The sequence below is a fragment of the Prinia subflava genome, chromosome 2, assembly GCF_021018805.1.
Source record: "Prinia subflava isolate CZ2003 ecotype Zambia chromosome 2, Cam_Psub_1.2, whole genome shotgun sequence".
Taxonomy (NCBI): domain Eukaryota; kingdom Metazoa; phylum Chordata; class Aves; order Passeriformes; family Cisticolidae; genus Prinia; species Prinia subflava.
This window is the reverse complement of record NC_086248.1, coordinates 12035676-12051818: the sequence shown is the minus strand read 5'-3', so window position 1 is coordinate 12051818 and position 16143 is coordinate 12035676. Positions and strand designations below refer to the sequence as shown.

The following is a 16143-nucleotide window of genomic DNA, read 5'->3' as shown; positions in this document are numbered from 1 at the left end:
CAGTTCTTTTTCTCTAAAGCTGAAATAACATAACTTTCTTACTTCAGGACAGATGCATTCACATTTAAGAGATATGTCTACACAGCTCTGTGCTTGCTTTCCAATCTTCTTTGGAAAAATGCCTGCTTTCTCTTTTGGTTTAATGTAGAAAGGCTACACTGATTCTTAGCGTGTATATACACTTCCCAGTGCAGAGCATGTTTTGATGTCATCTGTTGATGCTGAATTTGTTAAAATCCTACCAATTGTAAAACCAAATTTTCTTTGAGATGACTCGTGCTGAGTTCACAAGATATGCTAGAATTCAGGGATAGATATTTGAAGTATGATTGCCTGCTTCTTAAAATGCAGCAAGTAGGAATGTTTAACAAAGACAAGAAGAAAGCTCTGTTTCTCTCACTTTTCTTACAATCTAAGGAAGCTGTGTTACAGATAAATATTTTTCTTGAACAAATTATAGGACATATCTGAAAAGCATTTAATATCTGAGTCCAGATTTATTACATTTTCACTTCTCTATTCCATAACTTGCCTCCAGACTTCCATTTTGATCTATAACCCATCTCTCAAAAAGAGAAATGACTTGAGAAATGCCAGTTTGAAATAGATTCTTATAATAAGTTGGCCCCTCCAACTGTAAAGGAATTTATTTGGAAGATATTTCTAATGAAGAATCTTTAAAAAGTACCCCAGACATGACAAAAAAATAGGCACTACTTCTGTGAGAGCATGTGTAGGTCTGAAACAATGGATTGGGAGAATGGATCAGTCTTTTGAACTAAGTATCCAGTCTGCCTCCAAATAAACACTTCTGGGTGGAAGGCTGGTATGTGGGGTTCTAACAGTGCAGTTTCAAAGATAATTTGAATGCATTATGGCTCTCTGATAAATTATGCCCCTTTTTTGTTATCAAAAATCTGTGCTACTTTTATGTTACCAGTAGGATTTGGACCTCTCTCTCTTGCTGTAGGTGAGTGTAGATGCAGCTGTCTACAAAGTGTGCACAAAATGTGTGAAATAACATCTGGGAGATATGAAGATACAGTCCCAGTCTGACTTTGGCAGATGTTCTTTTTGACTATCTTAAAAATATAAAACTGAGTTTATCAACCAAGCAATGAAAGCATGTTGAATTTGTTTAGATTTTTGATATTTGCATGTCAAAGGGCTGTGTTTTAATTAGAAGGACAAGGATCCAGAAAAAACTCCCTGGAACCTAGATGTTTAAATGATAGACAAGTTTTTCTGAAGGAGAATGGGTCATTTGGAGATGTAAAGAGGATGAGGTTCTACATAATTCACAGAAATATTAAGAAATTATATTAGATTTCAGGATAACAAGTTCAAAAAAAAAAAAAAAAAAAAAAAAAAAAAAACAAACCAAAAAACAAAAAACTTTGGGGGAAGGACTGCAGAGCTTCCAGTCTTTTCCTAAGTGGTATCTGGGTTTTTACATCTAAATCTGCTCCCTCTTTTCCTGGCCAATTATCCTAATTTGAAACAACTTCCATGCAACAAAGGAGGCAATGCAATACTCAGAGGTAACTGAGCATTATTTTAAATGCCTTCTTTGTATTAATTGTCCTTTGTTTTGGGAGTGAGAAGGAGAACTGAAATTTATACTGGGGCAATTCCTTCATGTAATACAATCAAAACAACTGTGAAGAGGCAGAGTAACATGGAAAGTTTTGGTGGCCAGAGTCATGTTGTTTATTGCCACACTTTTAAATTAATTTACCTAAATACAGACTGAAGTGCCTAAGTGTAGTAAGTGAAGGTTTTAAATCTACCTTCTTGTTACCTCACAAGAGGAGTAGACTACAATGTAGGTCTGCCTCTAATACTTTGGAAATAAAAAAGGACAACAGAAGTATGAGTTACTGATATAGAAGAACGCTGCATTCATTTGTAAAAACTCACCTTCTTAGTCCTTCTCATTCCTATTGTTATGGCATCATATTTGCAATCAAAACAATGACTTAAATTTCTCATACATTCAAAATACAGAGTGAAAATAGTAAAGAAAACCTAGTTCATTGGTAAAATAAGCTACATAGGTTTTTTTAAGGCAGAGACAAAATTCTCTGAAGCCTTTAAGTAGCTTTTCCATTGACTACAGTGGGCACTTGGTCAGCCATTTATGTTATAAGAGGAATTAGTACTATCCTTAAGAAAACAATGTTTTCCCATAGTGGATGCACCTTCTCTTCTCAAATTACAAAGAGCTTGTCATGAATTTTTTTTTCTGCTTCATATAGACAAGGTCTACCTGCAAAGGTAACTAAAAGAATAACCATGGAGATGCCAATTTTACGGTAATTAAAAAAAGAAAAAAAGCAACTTTGCTAATCAGCAAACCCTTTGATCTGGTTAACCCTAAAGGTCAAACTACCCTGACCCCATCAATGTTCTTGCTCTAATGTTGCCCCGCTTGGATCATTTCTCCCATTGTTTTATTCATCCCATATTAACTTCAAAACGAAGCTGCACTGTTCCTGTGTACCTAGCAAATCTTCCTGATCTTGCATTGAGGTGAAGGCCCATTGTTTCACACCAAATCAGTTACCATTGTGCCCATTCAGCAAAATCGTTCATTTCCCCAGCCTAATGACTATATCCTATTCGAGGCTGTAAGCATTTTGTCATTCTGACCCCAAAGGCTATTTAAACCCTTTGATCTTACCTGTTATTGCCCCACTCTTCAGCTGCTGAGCTGACAAAATAGGCACTATTTTAGCTACAAGCATAAGTGACTGTATTGCCATTTGCAAGATGTATGTTTAAATAGAAGAGTATGAATGTGTTGAAGGAAGTGCCTCAAATCCTTAATTTTACAGTAATGCGTGCAGCTTGTGGCGAGTTGGGTTTTTCAAACCTGCTGCATGTTAGTCCCTGCTGAGATGATGTTGTTTCCCCTTGATGTCAACGAGAGTCTTAACTTTCATTTCAGTGGGATCAGAACTGAACGAAATCCTTCAGTGCTTTCAGAAATTACAGCCTCACTTTCTCATGAGGGTTCATGCCTTTTAAGCAGTGTTTTCCAGGGGGAAGAAGGATGAGATGGGCCAGAGACAGTATCCCCAGCAGCCTCCAGAAACAAGGTAGAAGTGGGCAGCTCTGGGCCTCTCCCCTCTTCTGTTTGTAGCCTCCATGGGTTAACTGGAAGAAGAGTGGTTGCCTAGAGCAGATTTTTCTGGTGGTAGTGGATTAAAACAACAGAACAAGGACCTGTTGCTTGTAGCTTTTGGATGTAAAAGGTAGGAAAAGAGTGATAAAGGACAAGAGAAATCTAATAGAATGTTTTCTCCTGAAGCGAAACACCTTTTCTCCTTCTAGCTGTTTTATATTTGGAAAAATTCTTCCTTTGTGGAAACATACCTTTAAAAGTGGCATCATAGGAACTAAGCAGTGCAGTTCAGAATTGTCAAACCCTTTTGGCTTTTACAACAGCAGAAACTGAGCCTAAGTAATTTTGTCTCAATAAAGTGACAGATATATGCTTCTAGTGCCAATCCTATTTTTTTTTTTAATAGGACAGGATGATGTTAAAAAAAAATTAAATCCATATTTTGGTCAGAAGAAGATTCAACTGCTAAATTTTGTGTGCGGAAGGAACTGAAATATCGTGTCCAGATATCTAAAGTGTACTATTCAAAAAGTAATCAAGTGACATAAAGGAGCAGAAATTACAATTCCTGTGAAGCTCATTGGTGGCTCATAAAAATTCATAAATTAATGCTGGTTCAATTTAAAATTAAATCTATATTTTCAGATAATGACTAATGCTACTGAAGAAAGGAGAGCTTGAAATTATTAACCACCTTATAAATTATAATGCAGGTGTTCAGGGTTTGTTGTTGGGTTCTTTGGGTGGTTTTTTTTCTTGTTTTGGGGTGGGGTGGGGGGTTTTTTGTGTGTGTGTTTTGGGTTTTTTTTGTTTGTTTGGTGGTTTTTTTTTTGGGGGGGGGTTTGAGGAAATCTTCAGAAATTAGTAATATAAGAGGTATCCATCTCTTTTGGGATTTTGCAAGGTACTTACTTTCCTGATTTGTGATCAAAAGTTGTACTCACATACACTAACTTCCACAGGAAAGGGCTTTGCTCAGTTATTACACTTTTGAAAGGGAAAGTTTTATAACAGATACAAATTGTAATAATAAGAAAAAGCTAATGTGACCTGTTTATGCTAGTCAGTTAAATAATTAATGGCTTTAATTAGTCTCAGAAAATATTACCAAAATTGTCAGTATTACCTACACTGTTGCTATGACTAAGATGTCAAGAACTGGTAAACAAACCTATGTTTTATACTTAAGATTTCTTTAGTTCATAGGTGCTTTTATAAGAAGTCATTAATTTATGATGAGAGACCACACAGAGGGGACCAGATGATTTATGATATGAAGGTGCTCAGAGTTCTGTTCAAAATACATTTTTAAAAGAGATCAATTTTTAAATTTTTAATATTTTTTGTCCAATAGCCCTGTACAACCATTTACCTTGAAGCTTGAAATAATAATAATGAGTTCAGGTCTTGACCCTTAGCTGTGTCTAGTAATAGTAAATCAGATGGGTTTAAATAAAAACTGCTACATGTTCTGCTTTGTATGCTAAGTACCTCAGCAAGGAATAACAGACTGAAATACAGGGGAACCAAATAATGCATGAAATGCCTGAAAACATGGAAGAACAATTGTTAAGTCATTTCAGTAAGAAAATAATACAGTTGCTGTTCCCTAAAATTGTAATTTCACTATGACCTTTGCTTCCATTTGGAAGCATCAGCTTGATATTAATTTCTAAGATCGATGGCATTTGTCTACTGTTAGTTAGAGAAAGGGACCAAAGCTTGTTATTTGAAAGCTCATTTGGTATTATTTGCTTATTTCACTAATAAATTACTATTGTATATTCACATTTGCATGGTGGTATGCCTGCATCCTCAGGTGCAAGAACAGGACCTACATCTGCTATGTAACTTGGAAAATTGTAGATAAACAGAACGTCTTTCCCCAAGTGACTGTGCTTTGGTTTTGTCATTAATATCTTAGTTGTGTTTGACATTTTCAAACACAATAATAAATTCATATACCAATGATTGAGAGAATTTAAAGTACTGTTTGAATTCAAAAAGATGCAGCTACCAAATTTGTAGAGAAGAGATACCAAATTTGAAGAGGTGAGATCATAGAATGGTTTACATGGAAAGGGACCTTAAAGGTGATCTGAACCTCTCTGCCATGGGGTGTTGTCCTCATTGATAATTCATAAAAGAGTTTGTGAAAGCTTGTGAGATTTTAAAGTGTTCAGTCCACACTGGGAAGGCCAGCTTAGCCCCGGGATGACAGGATGGTAGAAAACTTTGATTGGATTTTGAAGATACAGCTCTGGAACAAGCATCCATGACATTGACACCCACTTATTGTCTGAAAGAAAAATGAGTGCATCTCTTTTGATGGGCGTCAAATGTAAGTTAGAAAGGATATAGAAAGTACTATCCTGATATATGCTCAGTATTAGTTATACTTGGGAAAAGTTATAAGCTTGCATCACCTTCATCGTGATGCTGTTAAAAGAGAGCAGAAAAATATGACTCATTGGATTATTTCAATTTAAACTGGAAAAAAGTAATTTTGTATTAATGAGGATTGGTATAGTTTCCTCAAAAATGAAAATGTCTCTGTGATGTGATGCTAGAATTTTTTAAAACAAAAGGTTTGGTTGCTAGGGCTGTCTTGCACAAGAGAAGTGCTCAGCACTTGAGAAATTTTAAAGGTATCTTCCATAGTAACAGCCCCTTACCAACTCTTACCAAAGATCTGAATTATGAATATACTTAAATTTATGCAGAAGGATAATCCATATACCATGGTTCTAAACTTTAATGCAGTTTCCCAGACAAAGTGGTTCTACAAGAAATTGCAGAGGGAAGCTGAAATATTCTGGACTCGTATCTCACAAATTCTGCAGGAAAGAGCAGGAGTTCTCTAGGGACTTATAGGAAGCTGTCTCTCACTCCCACCCTTTCCAATAGTTAGAAAAAAAAATGGGGCATTGACTGAAATAATGCTAAAGAGTTTGGAATAGGGTTTAGTTTGATTTGGTGTCAGGAAATAACAGATAAAAAGACATTTTCTGTATACATGTGCAATTAAACTGTTCTTTGTCTTTGAAAGAGACTTTGAGAAATGATTATTTGGAATTTCAATGTTGGTGAAAATAGTGGATTTGGGACAAGGGGCTAGGTACTCATACAGCTAAATGCACATATCTACCCAAAATATAATGACTGTATCAAAGTTCCTTATTGAGAACTTGCTAACTCCTGAAATAGCCTTGGTGTTGGCTGGGACAGCTTTTAGTTGCCACAACTTGAGCTATAGGGGCCATGCATGAGGAGGAACCTTTTTTTCTGTGAGGGTGACTGACCACAGAAGTGGTGGAGTCTCCTTCCCTGGAGACATGCAAACGCTGAATGCAGCCCTGAGGAGTGTGCTCTGGAGACTCTGCTTCAGCAGGGAGGCTGGACTAGTTGGCCTTCCATTGTCCCTTCCAACCTTAACCCTTCCATGATTTTGCAGTGTTATGGCTGTGATATGGACCACTGCAGACCTGCACCCTGGACTGGCAAAATTTGCAAGTGTAAGCACAGCTGGTGAGCATAGTCAATGGCCTAAAGAAAATTTTAGTGGTCTTCAAATAGGTGCTGGCCTCAAAATAGTCTTTGAAGTTTGGTGAGTGGTTTGTTAATTTGGTTCCTCGTTGCTCAAGGAAAGGGGATTCTGCATGGCAGTGCTGAGAAACAGGACTGCATTAAAGAAACATTTCACAGTCTCCCCAGTTTCCTTTTGTTGGTGGAACAGCCAACAGAAACCAGGTTTTCATTAGATATGGTGGGGTGAGAGTATAATAATGATCTATATGTATGGTTGGACAGGAGCCACTGGAAATGTTGTATTCTGTGATCAGACATGTCTGCACACCGTGCCAAACTGCTGTATTTTCACAACTTTTGTAATGAAATTTTCAATATAATTTCTGCTTAATAGCTTGTTGACAGCAGTATTTTCCAGATTTCTGTTCCCACTGAATATTTTATATTTCTGATTCTTTTCCCTGAGAAGTGCTAACATGAATTTATCAGTCACTTGTGTTTTTTTAATCTCTGTAGGTTTTGTACATCATTCTTCTGTGCTAACCTACCTCCTAATGTGAAATGAATCATGAATTTATGAACATGGAGTTTTCTTTTTTTTTTTGAGAGCATTAATGAAGATCAGTCTATCAGATCAGAGCATTTTTAAGATCAGTACTTGCCAGGTATAAATTAAAAATCTTCCTCCAATTGGCTGTCATTTTTTCTTTCAGTTGCACTCATGAATCATCTTATGAATTGCACAGTTTTGTTCAAAAGCACAAGGAACTATCTTCTTTTTTTTTTATTATTTCTATGTATATGTATACATCTGCCTCCTGCAGCAAGTGTAGATTTGTATATTTATTCTTTGAAAGAGCATCACTGAAAGATTGTTTTGTCTATTCTGAAAACCAAATTAATCATAGTGAGTAAAAAACCTATATTAACTATAAAAATATTTATAACATCTTTTCCTAATAAATGTCTCTTCATTCTTTGTAATACTTTTGTCTCCCCTGTACATTCAAGTCAGTTGTCATGTTTTAATACATTTTTTCTTTCAATAAAGATGCCACTTTAAGCAAGAACACAAGAAACACAAATCACTGATCCTGCTATTATTTAGAGAACAAGGCATTACTCAGTGTGAAGATGCATCATAAGATCCAGCTTTCCTATCAAACTGAGACTGCTGCAAGGAAAACTGCTTTATAATATGCTGGTATTAATTATTTGCTTCCCCAAGTAAATGCACACAGACAGGCAGACACTGCTTGCATATGGTTATGAACAAAACTTCTATGAATATTTGTCAATTTAACTTTTGAAAAATCTAAAATATGGCTATAACATATACATGGTACTAAAATATTTTTAAAAAGTGATGCAGGGTCTTTTGATTTCTTTCACTTCTATATGTGTGAAACAAAACTGATGTTATGTCAATGACATGGCGTTGCTTGAGAACACTGCTGATCTGCCATACACATATAGAAATTAATTAAACCCTTCCTTCCTTCCTTCCTTCTTTCCTTCCTTCCTTCCTTCCTTCCTGCCTTCCTGCCTTCCTTCCTGCCTTCCTTCCTTCCTTCCTTCCTTCCTTCCTTCCTTCCTTCCTTCCTTCCTTCCTTCCTTCCTTCCTTCCTTCCTGCCTGCCTGCCTTCCTGCCTGCCTTCCTTCCTTCCGCACCTTCCTTCCGCACCTTCCTTCCTTCCTGCCTTCTGCACCTTCCTTCCTTCCTCCCTCCCTTCCTCTCTTCCTCCCTTCCTCACTTTCTCCATTCTATCATTCATCTGTTGCTTTTCTCAAGCTGTTTGGTTTTCAGTTGCTTGCTGGCTTTACTTTTTGTTTGAAGTAAACATCCTCATCTACAGTGATTCCATACAACTGCATAAAAACATATTTTGAAATGGAGGCATCTGACATCACTTTATAATGTTTTAACCTTAACCTTGGTCTGGTTGACTGCTGTGAAAACTCTTACTGCAGTTTTTCTGACACAGCATTATAGTGTCATAGCTTCAGGAACTGAGTTTTGCTAGTGAAAAAGCAAGAGTAATCTCAGGAAGGTGAAAGTGCAGAAAAATTTCATGCTTTAATGGTCAATTACAGACTAATGAAATCTTATTTTCAGATTTGTAAGTCATGTTGTAAGGTTCACATGTACCGAGCTTTGTCACTAATTACCATTTCACTGTTTTACATAATTGCACTGAATAGTATAGGCTGGGCCTAACAGAAATAGTTTAATGGCTGAGTATCCCTTGGCCTAATGAGCATCATACATTCTTATTTCTTTGGTGCTTGCAGGCTGAACACTGTCTACTGGAGCTGTGGTAGTGGGTGAGTATGGCCATTTCTGTACGGCCCACAATATGCTACAATGACTGAGTATATTTAATCAGGTGGGTTTGTGAACAGGATGCAGGTATCATGTTATAAGTGTACTCTGAAATAAACTGCTTCAATTCTAACTCTTGAGCTGTATGGTTACATATTGCCCAGTTTCTCTATTTCAGATATGTTTAACCCAGTCATTCCCCCAGTGGTTCACAAAGTCTTTAGCATATCTCTCCTTTTCTTACTGGTTGCTGCCAATGCAATATCTGATAGCAGTGATGTGTGGTAGAGCTAAAAGGTATAAAACATTCTTCATCTAGTCGTAGCCCAGAGAATATGGAAGTAGTCACTGTAACCATGACCTTTGAGGAAGAGCTGTCTTTCCTGATATAGAAATACAAAACTGATTCGCTCATTACAGTAATTCAAGGAAGCTGCTGGGAGGTAAGAGATTAGGATCTTCTGAACACTAAGAGCCTACAAAAAATCAAGACTTGCCTAAGAGTGGGTAAGTAATTACCCTTGCGGTGAAAAGCACTAACTGAGGACTGCTTACCAGGTGCTTCTCTGCTTACAGGTTGCCATTTTCAACCTCTGTGTCTGAATAGCCATAATAATTAATATATAGCCTTCAGAACTTGCCCTGAACAGGACCAAAATGCTCAGTATCTGATGTGGCAAAGTCAGGTTAAGAGGCTGAATTGAATCATCTTCTGCCAGTCATATGTTGTAAATACTGCCAGGAGTGAATGTAGGATTTCTTATCCCAAGATCTTGCCGTCTGAACACAGATATCTACTTCCTTTGTCACACGAATTACAGGTGATCCAAATATCACTAAGTGCACTCGTATCTCCTCCATTTTCGGGTCAGGCACACAGGATGGGACGAAGCAGAACCCAGCATGCTTGTTTTGTAAGATTTGTGTTTTTCTGTCCAAAGTCTGAGCTCTTGAGTGTGTCTGAAAGCTTTGGAGACTGTAGTTCCCCAATGTGTCGGGCAGCTATGAAAGATTTTTATTGCAAAATTTGCAACTGGGATAATGGTGACTGATTTTCAGGTTTACAAATAGCAACAAGCCATTTCATTCCCAGAGACTTCAGTACGAAAATAGGCACCATTTCTGCCTGTGAATGGATCTGCTGCAAGTTTTGTCAGATCACACAGAAGATGTGTAAGAGGGCCAGAAATTGGGACTTTCAGCTGTTGTATCTTGCTGCAGTGCATTTTCACAAACATTGGTCATTCTAGATCAGTCTAAACCTTCTTTTCTTCTACAGAGAAAAAATATAGTTGTTCTGGAAAAATTTAAAGCACAGAATAAGCACACAGAATATTTCCTCAAAATGTTCTTACTTCCTCCATCACTTGGATAGTCCGGAATTTCTGAGGGCAAAAATGTGGGGATTGTCCATGAGAGTGTATATGTGTGTGTAGTGACCATCCCTGAAAACTTTTTTTTTTCATTCCATTTTAGTCTAAAATATCATGTGATTTATTTAACATCCATTGCACCCTATTCAAAGGAGATAACTTATTTAGGAAACACTTTACAAAGTATTCAGTTTTGGTTGTTGGGACTGCTAGTTCTTGTTTTGAAAGGAACACAACAGAAAAACTCTGACCTGCAACTACTCTGCGCTTTCAGGTCTCCATCATGCTCCCTGTTTGGTTCTCTCTTTTCCAGGTGGAAGGGCTGTAGACCATTTAATCATTCTTTTATGTAGTGTGGTTTTCCTTCCTTTTTCCTTTTCTGCCTTGTGGAAAAGGTATTATTTAGGTCAGGGTGGGATCATTTAAAGTACCAGGGGGTGCCTCACAGTACTACATAGCACAGACAGCTGGATCAGTGTGAACACATTTGAGCAATGCTGTATTAATATATTAATGTGACATGAAAGTAATGTCCATGCTCTACCAGGAACAGCAAATGCAAATGGAACATTAAGAGTATGACTCACAACTGCTAATGTGATAAGCTGTTGATTTTTCATGAGTACAGCAAAGCTGTTTGCGGCTGCTTAGTTTATCTTCAGCCTCAGCTGTTGGACTCTGCATTTCAAGAAACTCAGCATGCAAAACCCAAGGGCAAATACACCTATTTCCACCCAGATTGACAGGGATTCCTTTTGCCAGGCAACTCCAGTGCTCCCTGTGTGAAAAACTAGCTTGGACTACCTTGAGCAAACAATTTACAAGACTCCAATATGTCTTATTTTTCTCAGTAGAGTTCTTGGGGAGATGGAGGCAGCAACACCGAGGCAAGCTTTGCCAGAAGGTATGTTATGGAGGAAGAGATGTCTTTTTAAAGCCTGTTCAGATACATGGCCTCACTGGTTGAATTTGGGGTGAATTTATCAGAATTTTGTCTTTTTTTCTGTACAGAAAATATTTGTCTTGCCAGTTCCATGAAAGTTTCCAGAAGTTCTAGCTAACTGACTGCTGCACCAATTCTGTTTGCTGTTGGTATCAAGCCTGGTGTACCCAGGACATGTATCTTGTTGCCTAGAGATAATAAACTCATTCCCACATGTTGTGCAGCAGAAATGCCCATATTTCCTAGCTTGCAAAAGAAATCTCCAGGTGATGATCCTTGCTTGTGTCCAGCTTTCAGTGGAAAGGTAGGTTTGTATCTTGGTTTTGAAGCCAGTAGGCTTACATTTGTTTCTGTTGCAGCACAGGCTTGTTTTATGAGAGTCAAATTATTTTGTATAGGGTCAGCTTTTTTTAAGAAATACTTTCATTACTCAAAGGTGAGCTATAGTCATAAAAGCCATAAAAATCATCCAAATACTATGTTATGCTGTATAACCACAAGCAAAGTTTAAAAGGCAATCTTATTTAATCTTACTTGAAGAATTATGACTATCTCCAAAAAAAACCACCCCCCAAAAAAACCCCACAAAAAAAACCCCAAAAAACAAAACAACAACAAAAAAAACAAAAACAAAAACAAAAACAAAACAAAACAAAAACAAAAAACAAAAAACAAAAACCTTTAAAAAATTCTATCCAAATCATTTTTGTATTCACAAACCTGAAAAAGAATGAAATTTGCAACTTTGTCAAGTGGGCTTGGTACATTTAACACTGAAAGTTCTAGGAACAAATTTCATTTAGCAGGTCTGTCTCTGGAATCTTGTAATGAATTTTCAGTCTCTGGTATTTTGGAACTGTTTTTATCTTATATGAATGAAAGAGTGAATGTGTGATGCCTTTCTTTATGGAATTAACATAACTTCTAAACTTAAATTTCCTACAAATTTTTGTGCTTAAAAATACAATTTCCTTAAATTCTTGGTATTATTGCCTGTCAAGACATCAATTTCAATTGCAGAGACAAAACACAAAATATGCATAAAATCATTGAAAATGAGTATCTTTAAACTTCAAATGAATTTTAAAAGTTGTATTTTGCAATACTTGCTTTGAACTAAGATCCTTGAGATTAAGAAATTTAAATCACTTAACACCTACATGCTTAAATTTAGTAACTGGCAGAAGGAGTGAGCATGATTTTATCATAAATGAAAAGTTAAAATAATTTTTTTTAGTTACTTCACTAGAAGCACAGTAGTACAATTTTAACAGTGATTCCTGAGTATCAAACCAATCTTTTAAATAATTTGTCCTTTTCCAGACAGGAAAAGTTCTATTGCTTGTGGCTGTACAGAACAGTGAGTTCTGCATGCAGTTTTAGCTGGCTGAGTGTCCAGCATTGTTATTATTACTACTGTAATGACAAAAGGGCCATGAAGGCTGTATTGAATGTTAATGTGATGATGAGAATGCTTAGTTTTTCAGCGTGGCATTTCAAGTTTCAGAATGAAATCATAAGCCATCTCTTAATTGATGTGGCAGGTCTCTGAAGTGGGAATTAGCCTGTGCAGCTCCATCTAAGTTGGTGTATTGCTGTGAATTGTTATGTGTGTTCACAGTAAACAAAAGACTTTTTGCCAGGAGGACTGAAGTGGGGTATAAGACTGCTGCAATAAGCTCCAGTCTTCCTTCTGGCAGAATCTGTGTCCCTTTTTCTCTCTAATAAATTCATTATTTTAAGGAAAAGGAAAGTTTATCTGCACTGGTAGCTTGTGTTCAGCTTCCATGTGTTTCTTCAAGCAGATGGTCTCAGTATTTCAGAACAAGCTAAGAAGGGTAGTTATTTCCTTGGTCTATTGCTAGTGAGTGGTTTGAGGCTGTATGTTGTATTCTGGGCTGAAAAAAATAGGGTGATGTTTTGATTTGATTAAGTATGAGAGCTGATAGACTAATTCATGTTGTGGTTCAGAGCTGGGCTAGTCATCTTACTACTGTGATTAGCTGGATATTTTAACATGTGCCTGAGGCCATGTTCTCTCAGTTACACATCTACATCTAAAATGCTACAGCAGTTTAATTTAAATTATAATTTTCAACTAGTTTGGTTAATCTAATGTGAAAAAGCTCCATTTAAATTTCTTTTTGCTTAGGCTGAGCTTATAATGTTTCAACCTAAATCAGTTTGGAACAGGGCTAAGCTAGACCAAAATAAGAAATTCTTGAAAAAGTGTTAAAATGTGTGATTTTACCCAGAAAAGCTTAATAAAACCAGTGACTGTGTTTGGACAAAGTACCCACCTCCTTCCTTCTTATGTCTACATGTAAGTGATGATGCCCTGAGCTATACCTATGCCTAATACATGATTTTGTAACCTCCTTGCAAGCTGCAGCCTTACTATTTCAGAGGTGTCAGGTCTCAAAGACCACTTAAATTAACCCACTGATGGTTGGAAGATTTTGCTGTAGGAAATTAGATATATTTTTCACTACTATGTCTTTCTGTGGTATTGCTGTTGGTCACTGATAAGAACGGGATGCTGGGCAAGATGAACTTTTGATCTTACTTGGCCACTCATACTCTGCATAGAAAATACGACCTTTGGGCTCCACTTCCCTGGCCACAGGAGAGTGTGAAGGAAGAATATTTTTCTTGAAATTAACCCCCCTTTACAAAAATTGTCTATGCTCTGTTGAAATCAAGGGGGAAGAAAGTGGGATACAACAGAACCACATCTGTCATCATCTCTGCTCCAACAGAACCACATCTGTCACTCCAGGAGGACTTATTTGGACTGCTTCCAACACCCTGACTGAGAGAGTGTCAGGTTGTATTCCTGACTCCGTCAGGGTTTTCTAGGACTTTTGTTTGTTTGCTTGCTTGTTTCTTTGTATTACTGCATTTGCATTTTTAATATTCCTAGTAAAGAACTGTTACTCCTATTCACATATTTTTGCCTGAAACCTCCTACTTGCAAAATTGTAATAATTTGAAGGGAGGGGGGTTTATATTTCTCCATTCCATGGGAAACTCCAGTTTTCCCTGACAGATACCTGTCTTTCCAAACCAAGACAACATGTCCTGAAGGGAGGTGGAGGGAGTCTCAGAACCCTTATTCCATAGATGTACCACTTGTTTCTGAACCCGTCGGATGCAGCAGCAGTCCTTGCACACCCAGCGTTTCTCCTGCACACACGTGTGACGTATGCTGCACACGATCTTGGGAGGAGCTCAGGGCTGGACACGGCCACGTGGGAGGAGGCACTGCACAGGGGTCACACTGCCATCTCTCACAATGCCTTAGTTTTAGCTTTCATACTTTTCAGATTCTGTACTGCCTTGGTGTGTGACTCTGAACTTCATATAAAGTGTTAGCAAGTTCTCCTCACAGGGCAGTTAGACAAAAAAATCCTTTTCCAGCCTGAGAACCAAGGACACCGTTGCAGCTTCAGGCCCAAAAAGTATGAACAACAGCAAATTGAGGAGAGCAACCTGGGAGGATGGGACTTCATAGCCTGAAGCTGTAATTGGACAATTGACCCCAATATGTAAATGAACCAAAACGTGTAAAAGTGTGAAAATGTGTGACCTATCATCCATCTTGGGTGTAGCCACAACCAGGCTCTTGTACTGCCCAAGGTGTATCTTGTGAAGACCTTTTAATAAATACCTACTTTATTCCTTTAATACTGTCTAGCCTCTGTTTCAAGTAGCCTCTCAAGGCATCACTCATGTTACATCAGGGGTTGGGGAGTTGGTGTCCCCAGGAGCAGCTGTCTCCTGTCCTTGGCACTCTTACAGTCAGAGTGAGGGATGATATGATCAGTCATGGCTTTAATGCAGAGTATCAGCCAGTTCACAAAGAGAACTGGGGTTGTGGAGCTCATGCTCCATAAGTTACAGGTTAGTGCCTAAGGAGAGGAGCATGCTTATTTCTGGGACATTAGAGGGGCACTCTGAATCATGAAAAAAGAAATGGGAAAAAATAAAGACAATGCATACAATGAAACAGAAAGCAAAACACCTTTATGGGTCTCTAGACAGCCAAACCTTAGAGCTTCTTGAAGATTTTTCACTCTGGAGAAAATGCTTGTTTCCTGGAAGTAGCAGACACAAATAATTAGACATTGTTTAGGTCTAAGACTCTTTAAATTTTTGAGTGCCAAAAACTACCTGCCAATTTCGTGTCCTTTTCTCATTGGGCCCATGGATGCATACGGACTAAGTCCATATGAGCAAATTAAACTCTGGCAGTGCTCAGCCCTGAGCACTGGGACTTGCTAAGCTCTGCTGTTGTGTCAGCTGAACCATCACTGGCACTGGCACAAACTCAGAAAATAGTCTGGGGATCAGCAGAGGTGGAGACCCCTGCTGCTGCAGCACAGGGCTGCTAGGGTTCTCCCCAGCACCTGGTCCTCAGCACCTGAAAAAATCAGTGTCTGTCCACAGTTGTCTTCTCTGAGTCTTGCCTCCACAGAGTACTTGGCATGGCTTCAACTTGGGTCGTTAATTAGGGATAGGATTTAACTCCAAGCGCTCCACTGAACTAGAACAGCAGTACACTTAAATTTCTGCTTCCTCTCAACAGTTTGGCTCCTAGAAGAGAACCACAAAATCCTGCTAATCCAAAATACTTGGAGCAATAAAAAAGAAAATAGACAAGCAAGACTGTTTTGTCTCTGTAGGTTAAGATATTACACAGATGGAAAAGGTTTTTTTAATTATGCCATTCTAAAATTATATTAAAAATTGTAAATTTTAAACTGAGCATGTCACTGTATATATATTTTGATTATATTATAAACCTCCCATTTTCACAGAAAAATAGCTATTCCTTTTAATAAGTCCT

General features: G+C 37.8%; 1 protein-coding gene across 1 annotated transcript in view; it reads left to right on the top strand.

The window, feature by feature from the left end:
* Positions 1-14981, top strand: part of LOC134547828 (AT-rich interactive domain-containing protein 1A-like) — a 33977-nt gene extending 18996 nt beyond the window's left edge. The window contains exons 2-4 of the mRNA XM_063391940.1: positions 11203-11255; positions 13998-14121; positions 14715-14981. Of these exons, the coding sequence (XP_063248010.1) occupies positions 11203-11255; positions 13998-14121; positions 14715-14719 (182 nt within the window). The 3' untranslated portion in view covers positions 14720-14981. The remainder of the gene's footprint in view (positions 1-11202; positions 11256-13997; positions 14122-14714) is intronic.
* The last annotated feature ends 1162 nt before the right edge of the window (positions 14982-16143 follow it).